At 51.6% G+C, this 18,257-nt stretch overlaps 2 protein-coding genes across 2 annotated transcripts in view; both read left to right on the forward strand.

Annotated features, from left to right (window-relative positions):
* The first annotated feature begins 1,317 nt into the window (after positions 1–1,317).
* Positions 1,318–7,760, forward strand: FLYWCH2 (FLYWCH family member 2). Its single transcript, XM_019988305.2, has 3 exons — positions 1,318–1,455; positions 5,814–6,242; positions 7,444–7,760. The coding sequence occupies exons 2-3, from the start codon at positions 5,912–5,914 to the stop codon at positions 7,545–7,547; spliced, it is 435 nt and encodes a 144-aa protein (XP_019843864.1). The 5' UTR covers positions 1,318–1,455; positions 5,814–5,911; the 3' UTR covers positions 7,548–7,760.
* FLYWCH1 (FLYWCH-type zinc finger 1) overlaps positions 1,325–18,257 on the forward strand; it is a 44,576-nt gene continuing 27,643 nt past the window's right edge. Inside the window, exon 1 of the mRNA XM_070779503.1 lies at positions 1,325–1,455. The gene's annotated coding sequence lies outside the window, so the exon portion shown is untranslated. The remainder of the gene's footprint in view (positions 1,456–18,257) is intronic.

Here is an 18,257-nt window from a genome sequence, read left to right on the forward strand (position 1 = left end):
TCTGCATATAAGTTAAATAAGTCAGTGGACTATTAATAGATAATGGAAAATAAACTTACCAAGGCCTTTGAATGAACCTAGAAAATACCCAGGAAATGAGGTGACCCCTGGAGAAAGGATTGGAGGGTGTTGGAAGTCTGGCTGCTGAACCTGAACCAACAGTGGGGATGAGGAATCTGCAGATGGGGAGGTAGGGACAAGGAGGAAGCTGGGAGTCTTTGGGAGGCAGACACAGGTTCTGCTGATGTTTGGACTTGAAGATACAGGAGAATGTGGGTGAGCTGAAGGACACAGGATGGAGAAGATGCAGAGGACGTGGGAAATGCCTGGCATCCCGGGTAGGCAGGCCCCAAGGGACCTGGACCTGGCCTGCCCAGGGAGCCTAGGAGCAGCCTTAGAGGAAGAGGAGGGAGGCGGAGGCGGAGGGGAGGGGTGTCAGGGGAGTGGCATTTTCTAGAGGAACAGTGTCTTCATTCTGTCCACGTGAGGACACCCAACCAGAAGACTGGGGGCTCCAGCCGGGCGAAGGGCCGGGGTTGGGGCGGCGAGTGGAGGACTGGAAAGGGTTGAGGCGAGCAGAGGGCGCAGGCGCTGTGCGGGAGGGGAGCAGGAGCGTCGTTGCACCTAGGGCGGGTGAGAGGCAAGGCCGGCCTCAGCTCGGAGGATGCTGGACCACTCGGATCTCCACCCGCCAAGTGTCCAGGAGAGCACTCCCAGGCCTCGCAGCTCCCCGCACCAGAGCAATCCCGGTCCCCACCACACAGGGTGGTCAGAGAATAAGTGGGCAGTGACTGTGCGCTGTGAGTGGGGGCTGGACCTATGGGCGATAGACAGACCGAAAGATGAGTACTGGACCTGTGGGCGTTTGAAGGTACCAGTGGCGAGGAAGAGACCAATGGCGAGGGTTGAACCGAGAATCCAATCAATGCCAAAGATGCTGTGCCCTCAGGGATGCTGGGGACAGAGAGGAATCAGTAGCTTTGATGAACATAAAGGAAGTTCTCTCTGTTCGCTCAGAAGAACGAAGAGGACGATCGAGGCCCTTAAACAAATGCTCAGACTTCCTCCGCGTCGAGCCGGTGTCAAACACTGGGGGAGGTCGCATGGTCTCAGTTAAACCCACCCTCCAGTCCTGGGAGAGCCCCGCCCGAGGTTTGTAGCCTGGCAGGCCCCTGAACTCTCAGTCCCGCCCAGTACCCGCATGGCCCCGCCCCCGCGCGCCGATTGGTCAGACCGCCAGCTCGGCCCTGCGCGGGGAAGACCCGGAGAAACCACTTAGGCTCAAGGAACCGGCACCTCAGAAGCCCTGCTGCGCATGCTCGTTCCTTGACCCCAGCCTGAGGTGACTGCCCGAACCTAGGCGGGGGCCCCCAGACACCTAGGCCGAGGGACCTGCCGCTGCTCGGCCTCCGGAGAGAGAGGGCCCCTCTGCCGTCGCCGCCCGGCCGGTGCCCGGTGAGGACGGGCCCCAGCGGATCGGGGAGGGTCTCAGGTCCCCGCCGGGCTCTCCTGGGGGTCCCCAAGGGCTACTGATGCTGGGGTGGGCGGGGTGCTCCCCACCTCTGCCTCCCGGCGCTCAGGCCACCCCCTTGTCCTTCATCCGCTATTCAAGCTCCTTTCTCCTCGTTCCTCCTTGCCCCCAACCACCCCGACCCCAGGAATGAGCCCTCACACCCCAAATCAGGGAACCCCACTCTGGGTTGTCTATCCTTGACCGCGTCCGCCCCACCCAGTACCGCCCCCGCCCTGCACCCAGCCCCTGCCCCGTCCCATCCTTGTGGCTCTAGCGATGCTCACAGGGCTGGCGGTTGGCGGTCTGAGATGTTGGGACAGGGGAGGCACTCAGGGAGCTTGGTCAGGAGGGGCGATCATGACGCGAGAGGAGAGAGCTGGGGAGCGGGGCGCAGCTCCGCAGCATAGACAGGTCTAGGGGCAGATTACAGCGGGTAAGGAGTAAAGCTAACTCTAAGACTACCTTTGGTGATTCTAAGCCGTGGTGATTAGGGGAAAAGAGATGTCATTACATGAAATCCCCACTTTGGGGAAACCTTCCCGTACACTATCAAGCAGCAATTCTTGACCCATTTTGGATCTTACTGCTGCTTTGAAAATCTCCCTGTGAGGATGTGTACCTGATGCCTAAGTGAACCCATCACCTCACCAGCAGCCCCATCACAGCCCTCCAAGAAGCACATGGGACAATGATTATGGAGTGGCCGAAGAACAGTTCCACTATGGACCAGGGAAGAGACTAGAAACTTCCTAAGCTGAGGACCCATGGCATCAGCCATGTTTCACAAAGTATCAGAATCAAATAGAGTACAGGTTAAAAATAAATAAATAAAAGTAGATTCTCAGGGCCCTCTCCAGACGCACTAAGAAAGAAGTCTGGGGTTGGAGGAGTCCAGGATTGGGCATTTTAAATAAGAATTCTAGAAGATTCTTAGGTATCGTGAAGTTGGGAAACCACTGGTCATAGACTTAATTTCCCTTTTCTTAATACATGAGTTTTATTGAGATAGTTTACATACCATGAATTCACTCACAATGTGCAATTTAATGGCTTTTAGTAAATTCACCAAGTTCTGCAGCCTTCATCACCATCAGTTTTGGAAATTTTTAATCATCCCAGAAACCCCCATATTAGTATTCACTCTTCTGGCCCCCATCCCTCCCACCCCTAACCCTAGAAAACCACAAATTTACCTTCTGTCCTTATGGATTTTTCTACTGTATCAATTTTCTAGAGACTTCAGATCATTTTATAGAAATGGAATGTATAATTTGCAATCTTTGATGACAGGCCCTTTTTTCCACTCAGCTGATCTTTCCAAGGCTTATTCATGTGTGGCATGAATTTGTCAAATTATCAAATAATATTCCCTTGTGTGGACACATCACATTCTGTTTATTCATTTACCTGTTGATGGATATTTGGGCTGTTTCACTTTTTGGTGTCTGAATAATGCTGCTGCAAGCATTCTATGTACAAGTTTTTATGTGGACATCAGTTTCCATTTCTCTTGGAGAAACAACTAGGAGTGGAATTGCTGGGATATGTGGTAATTTTGTTTAACCTTTTGAGAAATCGCCAGATTGTTTTCCAAACTGGCTGCGCCTATATACAGCTCCACCAGTAGTGTATCAAGGCTCTATTTTCTTCTCAACCTCACCATCACTTCTTATGGTCTGTTTTTTGCTTTGTTTTATTACATCCATCCTAATAGTGTGAAATAGTATCTCATGATCCATGTTTCCCTCACGACTAATGATGTTGAACATCTCATGTGCTTACTGGCCACTTGTATATTTTCTTTGGAGAAAGGCCTTTTCAGATTATTTGCCCATTTTTAAATTGAGTTATTTGTCTTTTTATTACTGAGTTGTAAAGGTTCTTTATAAATTCCAGATGCAGGTCCTTTATCAGAGATGTTGTTGTTTTAGTCACTAAGTTGTGTCCGACCCTTTTGCGGCCCCATGGACTATATGCCAGACTCCTCTGTCTACGGGAAATCCCAGGCAAGAATACTGGAGTGGGTTGCTGTTGCCTTCTCCAGGGGATCTTCCCGACCCAGGGATCAAACCCGGGTCTTCTGCATTGGCAGGTGTGTTCCTCACCACCAAACTACCCGGGAAGCCCTTTATCAGATACGTGATCTGCAAAAATGTTCTCCTATTCTATGGATTGCCTTTTAACTTTCTTGATTGTGAGTCTCTATGACTCACAAAAGTTTTAAATCTTGATGATGTCCAATTTACATATTTCTTCTCTGGTTGTCTGTACTTTTAGTTCTTTGCCTAATCCAACTCTTTTTTAAAGAGTTTTATCACTAGCTCTCATGTTTAAGCCTGTGGTCATTTAGAGTTAGTTTTTTGGATATGGTATGAGGAAGGGGTCCAACCGCCTGGAGTTTCATCCCTGGACCACAACGATTTAGGCTAGGCCCGGAAGTGCCCCAGGGCCAATCAGGGGCCTGTGGGCGGAGCTTCCCACCACAACCCTTTCCTGCCCAGAGTGGCTCTGCCAGGGGAGGCACTGGCAGCATCTTTTCCCTGGACCCTGTGTCCCCCCAAGGCCCCGATACCACCATGTTGCCCACCCTGTGGGGCAGGGTGGGCAGAGCCGGGAAGGACCACATGGGAGGAGCAGGAGTTGGCTCATCCAGAAGCTGGACCAGGGACAGGAGAGATAATGAGACATCAATCCTAGGGGTGCCAGTGGTCAGGGGACTTCCTACCAGGCGGCATAGACCTGAGGACATCACCACCCCCCCCCCGCCCCCGCCCCGGAGGTGTCCTCCCTGTCACTTTGGGAGGTTTCTGCTCTCATGTCTAGTTGTCAGGGGAACTTGTGGGGGGCAAGACACCCCAACCACACATTGATCTTGCACTTCAGGCTCTTGTCATGAATGATGGGGTCTTGAAAGACTATGAAGTGCGGGGCATGGACCCTTCAAGCCATGTGAGTTTGTCGTTCAGTTGCTCAATCGTGTCTGACTCTTTGCAACCCTATGGACTGCAAACTCAAAAAAAAAGTTCAAAGCCAGGTCAGAGAAGCAGGTCCAGGGGGGCAGGCAAGAGTATGGGCTTCACTGCCCCCTGGGCCCTGGACAGGGTACATGAGACATCTGCCAAGGTGACAGCCTTGTTTCTGGGCTAAACTGAGAAAGACCCTCACCATCTGCTCACTACCCATTCACCCCCAACAGACACCCCCACACCGATGCCCCAGGGCCCGGGTCTCCAGGCCAGCCCTGCCCCTGTCAGCCATCCTTTCTGCTCTCCAGTCCAGCAGCCAGGGAGCCCTCAGTGACCACGGCTCCTCTGGACACCTCCACAGCCCTGTCCCCACTCAGCAGGGGCAGCGCCAGCACCAGCTCAGACAGAAGTCGCTGCCCTCGTGGTGCCCTGGCATCCCCTAGCCCTGGGGGGCCTGGGCCTTTGGCCTGGGCCTCTGGCCTGGGATGGGGACTGGATCTATTTGTGAGTCCAGAGTCCGGCCTCCCAGGGCCAGGCTCCCCTCTGGGGCCTGCAGAGTGCCCTGCGGGCCCAGCCCCCGCTCCTGGTGACACAGACAGAGTGTTGGGGTGAAGGGCAGCGGGCCTTCTGGGAGGGTCAGTGACCTGAGCTCCCATCCCCCAAGTGCTTTTCCCCGAGGCCCGTTGCTCAGGAAGCCCGGCTCCCGTTATCCTGGAGCAGGTAGCCCGGGTGCAGTGCGGGGCGGGCCCTGGACCCGCTCGACTGGACGCCCAGCTCTACTCCCTGGCCGTGTGCCTCCGTGTTCTCATCTGTAACCTGGGTCGATGAGAATGATCAATTTCCACAACGTGGAGTGAAGGTGAAATGGGACAAACCCATGGAAGCACTCCACCCCGAGCTCAGCACCTGTGGGCCTGGGTTCCTAGTAACTCAGCTGTCAGTACCTTGGTCACGCCAGCAGCCCCTGCAGAGCCCTGTTTCTGGCACATTTTACAGATGGGGAGTGAGGTTTGGCTGGGAGAGGTGATGGTCCCAAGGCTGCCAAGACAGCAGACATGCTGGCCCGGGTTCTCCAGCTCCATTCAGGTCCTTCCCCAAGGTGGGGGCGGGTGTGGGGGGCACGGGGAAGCCCCCCCTGCCCTGACCTCCAGCCCAGATTCCTCCTGAACCCTGGCCCAAGGGCCCCTCCACTGATGGGATTTTTTTATCCCCATGGGATCCCTTAGTTTCCCAACCAGGAATCGAACCTACGCCCCCTGCATTAGAAGCGCAGGGTCTTAACCACTGGACTGCCAGGGATGTCCCCGCTGATGGGATTTTGCCTCCTCCCTTAGGACAGAGCCCCTGGACTGCCAGGTTCCTTGCAGGGAGGTGGAGGACAAATCCTACTGAGACCTGAGCGTGGCCTGGAGGCCCGGCTGCCTGTCCCAGAATGCCCCTGCCCGAGCCCAGCGAGCAGGAGGGCGAGAGTGTGAAGGCCGGCCAGGAGCCCTCCCCTGAGCCCCCTCAGCCGGGCACAGATGTTGTCCCCGCAGCCCCCAAGAAACCCAGGAAGTTCTCCAAACTGGTCCTGCTGACGGCCTCCAAGGACAGTGCCAAAGTGGAAGGGGCCAAACGCAAAGGCGTGCACTGCATCATGTCCCTGGGGGTGCCTGGCCCTGCCACCCTCGCCAAAGCCCTCCTGAAGATCCATCCTGAGGCTCAGCGGGCCATCGAGGCCGCCCCCCAGGAGCCTGAACAGAAACGCAGCAAGCTGGACACAGGTGAGGCCTGGGCCCAGCACGCAGGACAGGAGCAGGGCCTTCTGAGGGCTGATATCAGGGGGACCGCCAGGCTTGGCTGGCCTGGAGAGGGTGCGTGTGCCGTGGACATTTGTGTGTCTGTCTAAATACGTCTTGGTGTGGATCTCCGCGTGTCTGTAGACCTCCATGCACACGTGCATGTATGTGTGTGTCTAAGGTTCTGTCTGTTTACATGTGTATTTGCCTAGAAGGGTAACTTTGTGTGGGTCCTTGTGTGTCTGTGTTCCTGGGCCTATTTCTCCCCTATTTCTGCATTTACATATTCATGTGTCTTTTTCGTGAGATGGGGGCATCCCCAGCCACCAGCCTAGAGTTCTCAGGGAACCTAAGGGACCCCTCAGGCTCCATCGCCTGCTAGACGGAGCCATCCTCAGGGAGTCAGGGAACCCGGAGCCCGGAAGCCCCTCTGCAGGGGGCCTGGCTCACCCTTGAGCCCTTCCGCTGGCCTGTTCCATTCCAAGTGCCTCCTCGTGTCCACCTGCCTCTCTGGGAGGAGAGGGTCCTTCCTGGTGACCTGTGGGGAAGCAGGGCTCAGAGGAGCAAAGTCACCGCCCTGAGGCCATCAGTTGGTCCCTGCAAAGGATGGGGGTGCATCTGGCTCAGAGCCCGTTTCTCCAGCTGGGCTGGGTGGGACAGGCCATCCCCGGGGCTCCCTCCACGCCAGCTGAGACCTCTGCTCACTTCTCAGATCAGCCTGGGTTCTGGAGCCATGTAGGCCTCAACCCATAGGGCGCCTTTGTGAGAATTAGGATAAACCCACCTTCCTCGGACGCAGAGATGGGGCGTGGAACAGGGGCTACACGCAGGTCCCCAGGCGCCCCTGGGCAGGCGCTCATGGGCACCCTCGGCCTGCCCCTCCACCTTTACCTGCAGACCTGTCCACAGCGCTTCCCGCCTCCTGCTCTGTCCCCTGGCCAGGCAGTAGGGGTAGCAGCGGCTTCCTGGTGCTCAGCCCAGAATTGGCCTCAAGTTTTCTGGAAACAACCTCTGTGTCCCCGGGCCAGTGGCCTTTGCAAGCATATCTGGAGTCAGCAGTTACTTCTCTAAGTCAGCCAACAGCTCCGCACCCCTCCCCTGGCAGCCAGGACCCCCAGGTTTGCCCCCCTACCCCTCCAACCCCTGTTCCTTTGACAACAGCCTGACCCACCCCCTTCTCTTCCAGATGGAGAAGAAGATGGGAGCTTAGCAGGGCCTTCTGCCCCCAGCCCCTTGGTGGACGGGGAGGAGTCCACCTCGGCCCTCGTCAAGCCCAGGGCGGCTCCGTAGCCCTGACAACCGTGGGTGCGTCCTGCCCCGGTCAGTGAACTTGGCTGCGCTTTCTACACGTTCCACTGGGCTTCTCCTGGGGCCCAGCCCCTGACTGGTTTTCACTTTCAGCACTGTAATTTTTTCCCTCCCAGTCAAGCATAATTTACTTTTGTAGCAGAAAAAAAATTTTTTTAAGAGAATAAAAGAAGCTGTACACTAGGTCCCATCATAGATAGGCTTTTAAAATTCCATGACTCTGGATCCTTTGAGACCCCAGCTCCAACCGCCACTGCCCCCCATCCCCCTCCCCTCCACCCCCACCCCGGGGCGTCCCCTCTAGCACTTACCTCACCCTTCCTGGCCTGGACCATCTCTCAGACCCCGGAGGGCTCTGCAGGGGCCTCCATCCCCCAGGGCCTCACACCCCTGGGCCTCCTCAGCGTGGACACCCAGCCTCTGACCCAGAGATGAGGTGGAGACTCGGAGGCCTCCTCTTTCTGCCGCCTTTGGTCTCCAGCCCAGAACCCCTGGGAAGTGGATCCTGCCTGTCCCTGGCTGTCCCTCCAGAGCTAGTCCGCAGGAGGCCTCAGCCCGCTCCTTCCTCCTGGACCCTCAGAAAGGCCGCCTCCTTCAGGGAGCCACACAGGACTGACAGCCCCCCTGCACAGGGACCCTAACGTTCATGGCAGCCCCAGGTTCTGCTGAGGAGGAGGTGGGCCTGCAGTCTGAGGGGGCACCCCAACAGAAGTGTATGGTGCCCTGTTGTGTTCCCTCTGGGTGGTGTGGGGGCTGAGGTAGATTCTTGGGAGCCTGAGCACCCTGCCTCCAGGTCCCTGGGGTGCTGCCCTGCTGTTGCCTTCCTTCAACCAGAAGTCAGGGTTCCCTGAGAAAAGGTGTCAGCCTGGAGAAGGAAATACCAACCCACTCCAGTGTTCTTGCCTGGAGAATTCCATGGACAGAGGAGCCTGGCGGGCGACAGTCCATGGGGTCACAAAGAGTCACAACTGAGCGACTGACACCTTCAAGACGCTTCAGCCCACGTGCTCCTGTCATTTGGAAACTGCCTTTGAGCAAAACGAAATGGATTATTTTTTTTTTAAGGCAGAGTTTAGAGGACTTCTGTTTTCAAGCAACATTTTCCAAATTTAATCTGTTATCTGTTGAGTCGCTCTTGGGACAAGTGAGTTACGTGGCATCTTCCTTGCCCAACTCTCCATTCTGCTGTTATTTTTACAGCGAGGTTGTCTGTAACATTTACATTCTGTACCCATAACTTGGAAAGTTCTTTTGTCTGGATTCTCTATTTAAATAGATTCCCATCCCCCACCCTGGTTCTCCTTTCCTGAGGTCTGAGTCATCCCCGTGGTGGGCTGGTTCTGAGGGTGCTGAGGGGCTGGGGGGGACCGTTCGATGGTGGAGCGGGCCTGGAGAAGAGGCAGTGGGGAGAGAAGCCAACCCCTGCCCCTCAGCCTGGTCTCCAGGCAGTCCTGGCCTGAACAGGGTCTCAGCAGGCATCCACTCCCTTGAACTGTGCTGTGGCACCATCGACCCCTTCTGCAACTGCCAGGCAAGGCTGGGAGTGGCACTCGGGGCCCCAGTGAGGGGGCCTGGTTGACTCGCTGGTCCCTGGAGGCTGCGTGGGGGATCAGCAAGGGGGTACCTCCCTCTGGGGGCTCAAGTCACCCTGCCTGAAAGGTGGTTAGGACTGTGGGGCAGGAAGCCACTGCCGAGCCAGGATGGGAGCCCACACGCTGGATCTGGAGGTTTTCTTATTTTTTAAATTTTGAAACATTGCAAACTCCCGTAGTAGTTGTACAAGCATCCAGAGAGCACCACCTAGATTCACCTGCCCTTTCCCTCCTGCTGCTTTCTTTAACACACCCAGACCAATATCGTATATTTTATTCTGTCTTATATTCATTTTAATTCATATTTATTTGGCTGCAGCAGGTCTTGGTTGGGGCACATAGGATCTTCTGTGCCCCATGTGGGATCATTAGCTGTGGCACGTGGGATCTAGTTCCCTGACCAAGAATCGAACCCAGGCCGGCTGCATTGGATGTGCAGACTCTTAACCGCTGGACCACCAGGAAGTCCCACCTTTGGAGAACCTTAATGTCTTTCCAGAGCAGGATACACAGGACCCAGTGGTCAACAGATCACAGCCCAGGTTCCCAGAGCTAGACAGGAAGCACGCAACTTCCTGCGACAAGTCCATGAAAACTGGGGCTAAGAGCTGCCGGGGAAAAGGCCAAGAGCTCCTTAGCGTATGACGGGGCCCTGGGGAAGCCCCGTGAAGGGAGCTGAAGGGTAAGGACGGCATGCTTGGGAGAGGCGAGACTTGGGCCCAGAGAGAAAAGGACAGGAAGGCCACGGGGCAGGCAGGATGGGCAGAGGCTAGTGGCCCAGAGCCCAGGGGCCTAGAGGCCACAGGTAGGTCCAGGTTCATGGAAGGTGGGGAAGGATTCTCCCAGAGGGGGAACCTAGTCAGTGTGGTTTTACAAAACTCTTCAGACACCCGGAGGAGAACGGATGTGAGGTGGGGTGGGGGCATCCAAAGTGGGAGCTGAGAGAAGAGTCAGGAAGCCACCCCACACACAACTCCCTACACCCTGCCCCAGGGTAGAGGAAAGGGAAGGGGAGTGGAGATGCTGGAAGGGGGCTGAAAAGGGCTCAGCGATGGAGGTCTCTTTCAGGGAACTGGGTTTGAGGGAGAGAGGACTGGCCTGCCCAGCCGGTAGCTCAGTGGTAAAGAATCTGCCTGCTAATGCAGGAGACACGGGTTTGAGCTTTGATCCAGGAAGATCCCACATGCCTCAGAGCAACTAAGCCTGTGGGCCACAACTACTGAGCCTATGCTCTAGAGCTCAGGAACCACAACTGTTGCGCCCATGATCTGCAATTACTGAAGGTGGAGGGCCCTAGAGCCGGTGCTCCAGAGCAAGAGAGGCCACCAAAAGGAGAAGCCCCAGCAAAGCAATGAAAAGTAGCCCCCGATGGCTGCAATTAGAGAAAAACGCTCACAGTCCAAAGACCCAGCACAGCCATAAATAAATAAATAAATAATAAGATTTTTAAAAATACATAGGATGAAGGTACACTTTCTTTTAAAAAATAACTTGCATTGGTCTTTCAAGCTAAAAATAATGTAATTTATGGTTATGAAATAAATAAGAAAATATTGATTAAGAAAAAATATTACAAATATCTCCAATAATTCCATCACCTAGAGATAGGTTTGTAATAAATATTTTTATATTCAGAAAATTGGGGTCATTCAGTTCTTTTTTTTTTTTTCTTGGATATTCCCTCTGACTTGCGGGATCTTAATTCCCTCCGGAGAGTCAAACCTGGGCAGCGGCAGTGACACACCGAGTCCTAACAACTGGACAGCCAGGGAATTCTTAATATATTACAAAGGTCTTTCCAGCGTCCATTTTACAGTGTAGCACAACGTACCGCCACAGGGGTGGTGATCATTCATCCAGCCAGTCCCGCTGGACGTATCCTGTTCGTGTCCAGGTCGGTAACGATCCTCTCAAAAGTCTCGGGTGAGATAGCGGCTCCGGGGGAGGACACCGCTTCCAACATTTCCACCCGGCGCTCAGGCATCCTCGCCAACACCCGGCAACACCATTGAAAAGAAAATATTGACAACGGGCCCCCTCCCCCCCACCCCGCTTTATCCGCCGGCACACCCCCTGCGTGTTTTCTCCTGGGGGCTGCCACCACTAGACTGGAGGGCCGGTCCAGAGATGCCCCCTCCCCCGCCCCGCGTGGCTGATGCTCCGGGCGGCCGGAAGGCGGCGCGCCCGGAGGCCGTCTGGCCCAGCGGACCCAGGACGCCCACCCACGCCCTTTGCGGTCGGGGCACCGGCTCCAAAGTGACTTCTGCTGGGGGCAGGAAGGCGATCAGTGGCGATCCGGCAGATCGCCGGCTATCCGAGATTCGTGCTCCCAGTCCTTCTCCGACAGACCCTCCTACCCAAGTCGCAGACCCTCCTCCTCCGTATCTGATTTCCCCCAGCAGGTACCGCTTCCAAGACACCACGTGACCCACTGTTTATTAAGATCTATGGCTTCTCCCCCCACCCTCCTGCTCCGTAACTTAGGCTCAAGTACGCGGGGGCGGCGGTTTTTGTCGATTTCCGCACGGGAGGCGCTCGGGGCCGACAGGCAGGGGTGCCGGACGCGAAGCCCCAGTAAGGGGCGGAGATGCAGGGACCCCGAGCGCCGAGCCGGAGGATCGCCGGAGCTTTAGGCCCGAGAAGGAGGCGCAGGACGGAGAACGCGGATGGGAAAGGGGGCAAGAGAACGCAGGAAGGAGGGGATTCGACCGAGGTTGCGGAAAATGTGGGCAGGCTGGCCTCGCGCGACCTGGACCTGCACCTGCCCGGAGTGCGGGGACGCTGCTAGGCGCGAAGGAGGGAGGCGGAGGGAGGGTTGTCAGGCGAGCGGCATTTTCTAGAGGAGCAGTGCCTTCTTTCTGTCCACGTGAGGACGCGCGGCCAGAAGTCTGGGGGCTCCGGCCGGACGAAGGCGGAGCCGGGTTGGGCGGGCGGAGGGCTGCGAAGTGTCGCGGCGAGCAGAGGGCGCAGGCGCGGTGCGGGAGGGGAGCCGGGGCGTTGCTGCACCCGGGGCTGGTGAGAGGCAGGGCCGGCTTCAGCTCGAAGGATGCTGGGCCACTCGGATCGCCACCTGCCAAGTGTCCAGGAGAGCACTCCCAGGCCCCTCAGCTTCCCGCACCGGAGCAACCCCGGTCCCCACCGCACAGAGTGGTCAGAGAATAAGTGGGCAGTGACTGTGCGCTGTGAGTGGGGGCTGGACCGATGGACGATGGCCGGACTCAGGGACGAGCATCGGATAGCTGGGCAGGGGGCTGGAGCACTTCGGAAAAAGATGCTTTCCCCTCACTAAATGCCAAAGGGATAGGTTTTTTTTTTGTCTGACGTTTTATTTGGACATAATTTCATGCAGAAAAATTGCAAGAAATGTACAAAGCATTCCCATATACTTTCACCCAAGTACCCCGAAACTTAGGAATGAAACAGTCACAGCAGCAATAGTAAAATTTAGAAATGAGTGTCCAATAGGAAAATAGCTAAATTGGGTAGCCAATCATATGTAAATAAGCTTATAATGTTGGGGAGCGTTATAATATACAGGTAGGTGGGAAAAGCAAGAATTACTTGAAAACAATTGCCATGGAGTGTGTTTGCAATGATGTAAAGTTTAAAATAAAGATCTGTTTTCGAAAAGACTGACAAGAAAGATGACAACTGTAAACTTAAGGGGTCTAAAGCCATCCTGGGAAAGAATGAAGTTGGAGAATTCACTCTCTGATTTCAAAACTTTCCACAAAGCAACAGTAATTGTGTCAGGGTGGTGCTGGCACAAGATAGACACAGACCATGAATAGAAGTGAGAGTCCAGAAATAAATCCTCATATTTACAGTTAATTGTTTTTCAACAGCTAAGCCAAAAGAATTACAGGGAGAAAAGAACAGTCTTTTCAACAAATGGTACAACTAGGATGTTCATATGCAAAAAAAAAAAAAATGAAATCACAGCCCTACTTTGCCTGTGCATACTTAGTTATTAAGTTATGTGCAACTCTTTGCAATCCCATGGACTGTAATCTGCCAGGCTCCTCTGTCCATGGGATTTTCCAGGCAAGAATACTGGAGTGGGTTGCCATTTCCTTCTCCAGGGACTACTGGAGTGGGTTGCCATTTCCTTCTCCAGGTAATCTTCCCGACCCCAGGATCGAACCTGAGTCTCTTGCATTGGCAGGCGGATTCTTCACCACTGAGCCACCTGGGAAGCCCCGTACTTCCCCATATACAAAAGATAACTCAAAATGGGTTTAAGTCTCAAATGTAAGAAGTAAACCACCAAACTTTTTAGAATACGTGGGGGTAAATCTTTGTGAACTTGGACTAGGCAATGATTTCTTAGATGTGACATCAAAAGCACAAGCAAAAAAAAAAAGATGAACTGGACATCATCAAAATTAAGAACTTCTGTGCTTCAGAGGACCCTGTCTTAACTGGGGGCAATAAAATGAAAAGACAATCCACAGAATGGGGGAAACTTTTTGCAAATCACATATCTGACAATGGACATATATCTAGGATATATAAAGAATTTTTAGGCTTAATAATAAAATGACAACTCAACTTTGAAATGGGTAAAGGCTCTAAATAGACATTTCTCCAAAGAAAATATGCAAATCGAAAATAAGTACGTGAGAAGAGAATCAACGTCATCAGCCATCAGTTCAGTTCAGGTCAGTCGCTCAGCTGTGTCCAACTCTTTGCCACCCCATGAATCGCAGCATGCCAGGCCTCCCTGTCCATCACCAACTCCCGGAGCTCACTCAGACTCACGGCCACTGAGTTGGTGATGCCATCCAGCCATCTCATCTTCTGTCGTTCCCTTCTCCTGCCCCCAATCCCTCCCAGCATCACAGTCTTTTACAATGAGTCAACTCTTCACATGAGGTGGCCAAAGTACTGGAGTTTCAGCTTTAGCATCATTCCGTCCAAGGAACACCCAGGGCTGATCTCCTTTAGAATGGACTGGTTGGATCTCCTTGCAGTCCAAGGGACTCTCAAGAGTCTTCTCCAGCACCACGGTTCAAAAGCATCAGTTCTTCGGCACTCAGCTTTCTTCACAGTCCAACTCTCGCATCCATACATGACCACTGGAAAAACCATAGCCTTGACTAGACGGACCTTTGTTGGCAAAGTAATGTCTCTGCTTTTCAATATGCTATCTAGGTTGGTCATAACTTTTCTTCCAAGGAGTAAGGGTCTTTTAATTTCATGGCTGCAGTCACCATCTGCAGAGATTTTGGAGCCCCCAAAAATAAACTCTGACACTGTTTCCCCATCTATTTCCCATGAAGTGATGGGACCAGATGCCATGATCTTCGTTTTCTGAATGTTGAGCTTTAAGCCAACTTTTTCACTCTCCACTTTCACTTTCATCAAGAGGCTCTTTAGTTCTTCTTCACTTTCTGCCATAAGGGTGGTGTCATCTGCATATCTGAGGTTATTGATATTTCTCCCGGCAATCTTGATTCCAGCTTGTGCTTCTTCCAGCCCAGCATTTCTCATGATGTACTCTGCGTATAAGTTAAATAAGCCATCAGGGAAATGCAAATCAAAACCACAATGAAGTGCCACTTCACTTCGCAATGAAATGCCATGCTAATCAGAAAGACAGATAATAACAAGTGTTGACCAGGATGTGAAGAAATTGGAATGCTCATACATTGCTGGTAGGAATGTAAAATGGAGCAGACCCTGTGGAAAACAATTTAGCAATTCCTCAAATGGTTAAACATTGACCCAGCAAGTCTACTCCTAGGTGGAAAAATAATTGAAAACATCTGTCCACACAAATTTGCATATGAATGTTCACAGCAGCACTATTCACAGTAGCCCAAAAGTGGAAACAACCCAACATTATTCGACAGATGAATGGGTAAACAAATTGGGGTATATCTATACAGTGTAATATTATTTGATGATAAAAAGAATGAAATACTGCTGGCATACTACAACATGGATGGACTTCGAAAACAACTGTACAAAAAAGATCTTCACGACCCAGATAATCACGACGGTGTGATCACTGACCTAGAGCCAGACATCCTGGAATGTGAAGTCAAGTGGGCCTTAGAAAGCATCACTACGAACAAAGCTAGTGGAGGTGATGGAATTCCAGTTGAGCTATTCCAAATCCTGAAAGATGATGCTGTGAAAGTGCTGCACTCAATATGCCAGCACATTTGGAAAATTCAGCAGTGGCCACAGGACTGGAAAAGGTCAGTTTTCATTCCAATCCCAAAGAAAGGCAATGCCAAAGAATGCTCAAACTACCGCACAATTGCACTCATCTCACACGCTAGTAAAGTAATGCTCAAAATTCTCCAAGCCAGGCTTCAGCAATATGTGAACCGTGAACTTCCTGATGTTCCAGCTGGTTTTAGAAAAGGCAGAGGAACCAGAGATCAAATTGCCAACATCCGCTGGATCATGGAAAAAGCAAGAGAGTTCCAGAAAAACATCTATTTCTGCTTTCTTGACTATGCCAAAGCCTTTGATTGTGTGGATCACAATAAACTGTGGGAAATTCTGAAAGAGATGGGAATACCAGACCACCTGATCTGCCTCTTGAGAAATTTGTATGCAGGTCAGGAAGCAACAGTTAGAACTGGACATGGAACAACAGACTGGTTCCAAATAGGAAAAGGAGTTCGTCAAGGCTGTATATTGTGACCCTGTTTATTTAACTTATATGCAGAGTACATCATGAGAAACACTGGACTGGAAGAAACACAAGCTGGAATCAAGATTGCCGGGAGAAATATCAATAACCTCAGATATGCAGATGACACCACCCTTATGGCAGAAAGTGAAGAGGAACTCAAAAGCCTCTTGATGAAAGTGAAAGTGGAAAGTGAAAAAGTTGGCTTAAAGCTCAACATTCAGAAAACGAAGATCATGGCATCCGGTCCCACCACTTCATGGGAAATAGATGGGGAAACAGTGGAAACAGTGTCAGACTTTATTTTTCTGGGCTCCAAAATCACTACAGATGGTGACTGCAGCCATGAAATTAAAAGACGCTTACTCCTTGGAAGGAAAGTGATGACCAACCTAGATAGCATATGCAAAAGCAGAGACATTACTTTGCCAACAAAGGTCCATCTAGTCAAGGCTATGGTTTTTCCTGTGGTCACGTATGGATGTGAGAGTTGGACTGTGAAGAAGGCTGAGCGCTGAAGAATTGATGCTTTTGAACTGTGGTGTTGGAGAAGACTCTTGAGAGTCCCTTGGACTGCAAGGAGATCCAACCAGTCCATTCTGAAGGAGATCAGCCCTAGGATTTCTTTGGAAGGAATGATGCTAAAGCTGAAACTCCAGTACTTTGGCCACCTCATGCGAAGAGTTGACTCATTGGAAAAGACTGATGCTGGGAGGGATTAGGGGCAGGAGGAGAAGGGGACGACAGAGGATGAGATGGCTGGATGGCATCACTGACTCGATGGACGAGAGTCTGAATGAAGTCCGGGAGTTGGTGATGGACAGGGAGGCCTGGCGTGCTGTGATTCATGGGGTGGCAAAGAGTCAGACACGACTGAGCGACTGATCTGATCTGATGCTTAGAGAAAGAAGCCAGACACTAAAGACCAAAGGTCGTATGATTCCATTTAAGTGAAATGTCCAGAATATGCTTATCTATAGAGACGGAAAGTAGATTAATAGTTGCTTAGGATGGGAGGATGGGGGACTGAGGTGTGTTTGTTTTGAAGTGATGAAATTGTTCTAAAACTGATTGTGGTGACATCCGCATCTCTGTGAATATACTAAAACCCATTCAATTGTACATTTTTTTTCTTTCTTTTTATTATTGCTTTTTAATTTATTTATTTTTTATTTTTTTAAAATTTTATTTTATTTTTAAACTTTACAATATTGTATTGGTGGGTGAATTGTATAGTATGTGAATTATATCCAATAAATCAGTTACCAAAAAAGATACAATAAAACTTTTATGTGTTAGCATAACATTTTTATGAAAATCATTGTATTTTCCAAAACAAATTTTATAAGAATGGTGTTTTACATATTTTTGTGGGGGGGCATAAATCTCTTTAATGTAGGTAAATGGAGCACTGCTGCTGCTAAGTCGCTTCAGTCGTGTCCGACTCTGTGTGACCCCATAGACGGCAGCCCACCAGGCTCCCCCATCCCTGGGATTCTCCAGGCAAGAACACTGGAGTGGGTTGCCATTTCCTTCTCCAATGCGTGAAAGTGAAGTCGCTCAGTCGTGTCCGACCCTCAGCGACCCTATGGACTGCAGCCTACCAGGCTCTGCCATCCATGGGATTTTCCAGGCAGGAGTACTGGAGTGGGGTGCCATTGCCTTCTCCGAAATGGAGCACTACACGATCTCATATGTGCTTCAACATTCAACCTGTTACACGTCATGCAACCTTTGGAATATCCCATGAGGACTTCCAGAAACCCCAGAGACTTTGAGGACGGTTTCTCTACTGTAAAATTCATATTTCCCCTCTTGGAATTAATTAGTATCTTGTGGAGAAATATGTATTTTGGGAATATGCAAATACTAGTTCCTTGTTGAACTTTCACCCTCCGGTCTTAGAGGCCATTTATTTTTGTCCAAATCAGTTATTATTTAATGTCATCGTCGTGAAGTTTCTCAGTCGTGTCCGACTCTTTGCGACCCCATGGACGGTAGCCTACCAGGCTCCTCCATCCATGTGATTCTCCAGGCAAGAACACTGGAGTGGGTTGCCATTTCCTTATCCAGGAGATCTTCCCGACCCAGGGATTGAACCCGGGTCTCACGCATTGTAGGCAGACGCTTTATCGTCTGAGCCATCAAGGAAGTCCATCCTATTACTTAATGATGGTCGCCAAATGGTGATTTTCTGTTTCATTCCTTCTTCATTTATTAGTCGGCATCCTACTGTAAGAGATTTCTCATCTCTCCATTTACTTATTTACATCACTATCGATCATGGATGCTTGTTTTACTCAGTTATAATCTGTTATTATTATTATTTAGTTTGAATCAAATTGGCCCAACTTTGAGGTTAGTCATTTTAACCTGTCAGTGAAGTGCAGAAGAAATCTTCCGCAGCCTAAGGAAAGTGACGGTCCTAAGGATGTACCACAATGATCGCTT

Source organism: Bos indicus, chromosome 25 (genome assembly GCF_029378745.1).
Source record: "Bos indicus isolate NIAB-ARS_2022 breed Sahiwal x Tharparkar chromosome 25, NIAB-ARS_B.indTharparkar_mat_pri_1.0, whole genome shotgun sequence".
Lineage (NCBI taxonomy): Eukaryota > Metazoa > Chordata > Mammalia > Artiodactyla > Bovidae > Bos > Bos indicus.

What these genes read in the sequence shown, in the direction of transcription:
- FLYWCH2 (XM_019988305.2), top strand. Translation starts at nt 5,912, where the DNA reads ATGCCCCTGCCCGAGCCCAGCGAGCAGGAGGGCGAGAGTGTGAAGGCC. An exon ending in ACGCAGCAAGCTGGACACAG is followed by an intron (nt 6,243 to 7,443) that starts GTGAGGCCTGGG and finishes CTTCTCTTCCAG; the next exon opens with ATGGAGAAGAAGATGGGAGC.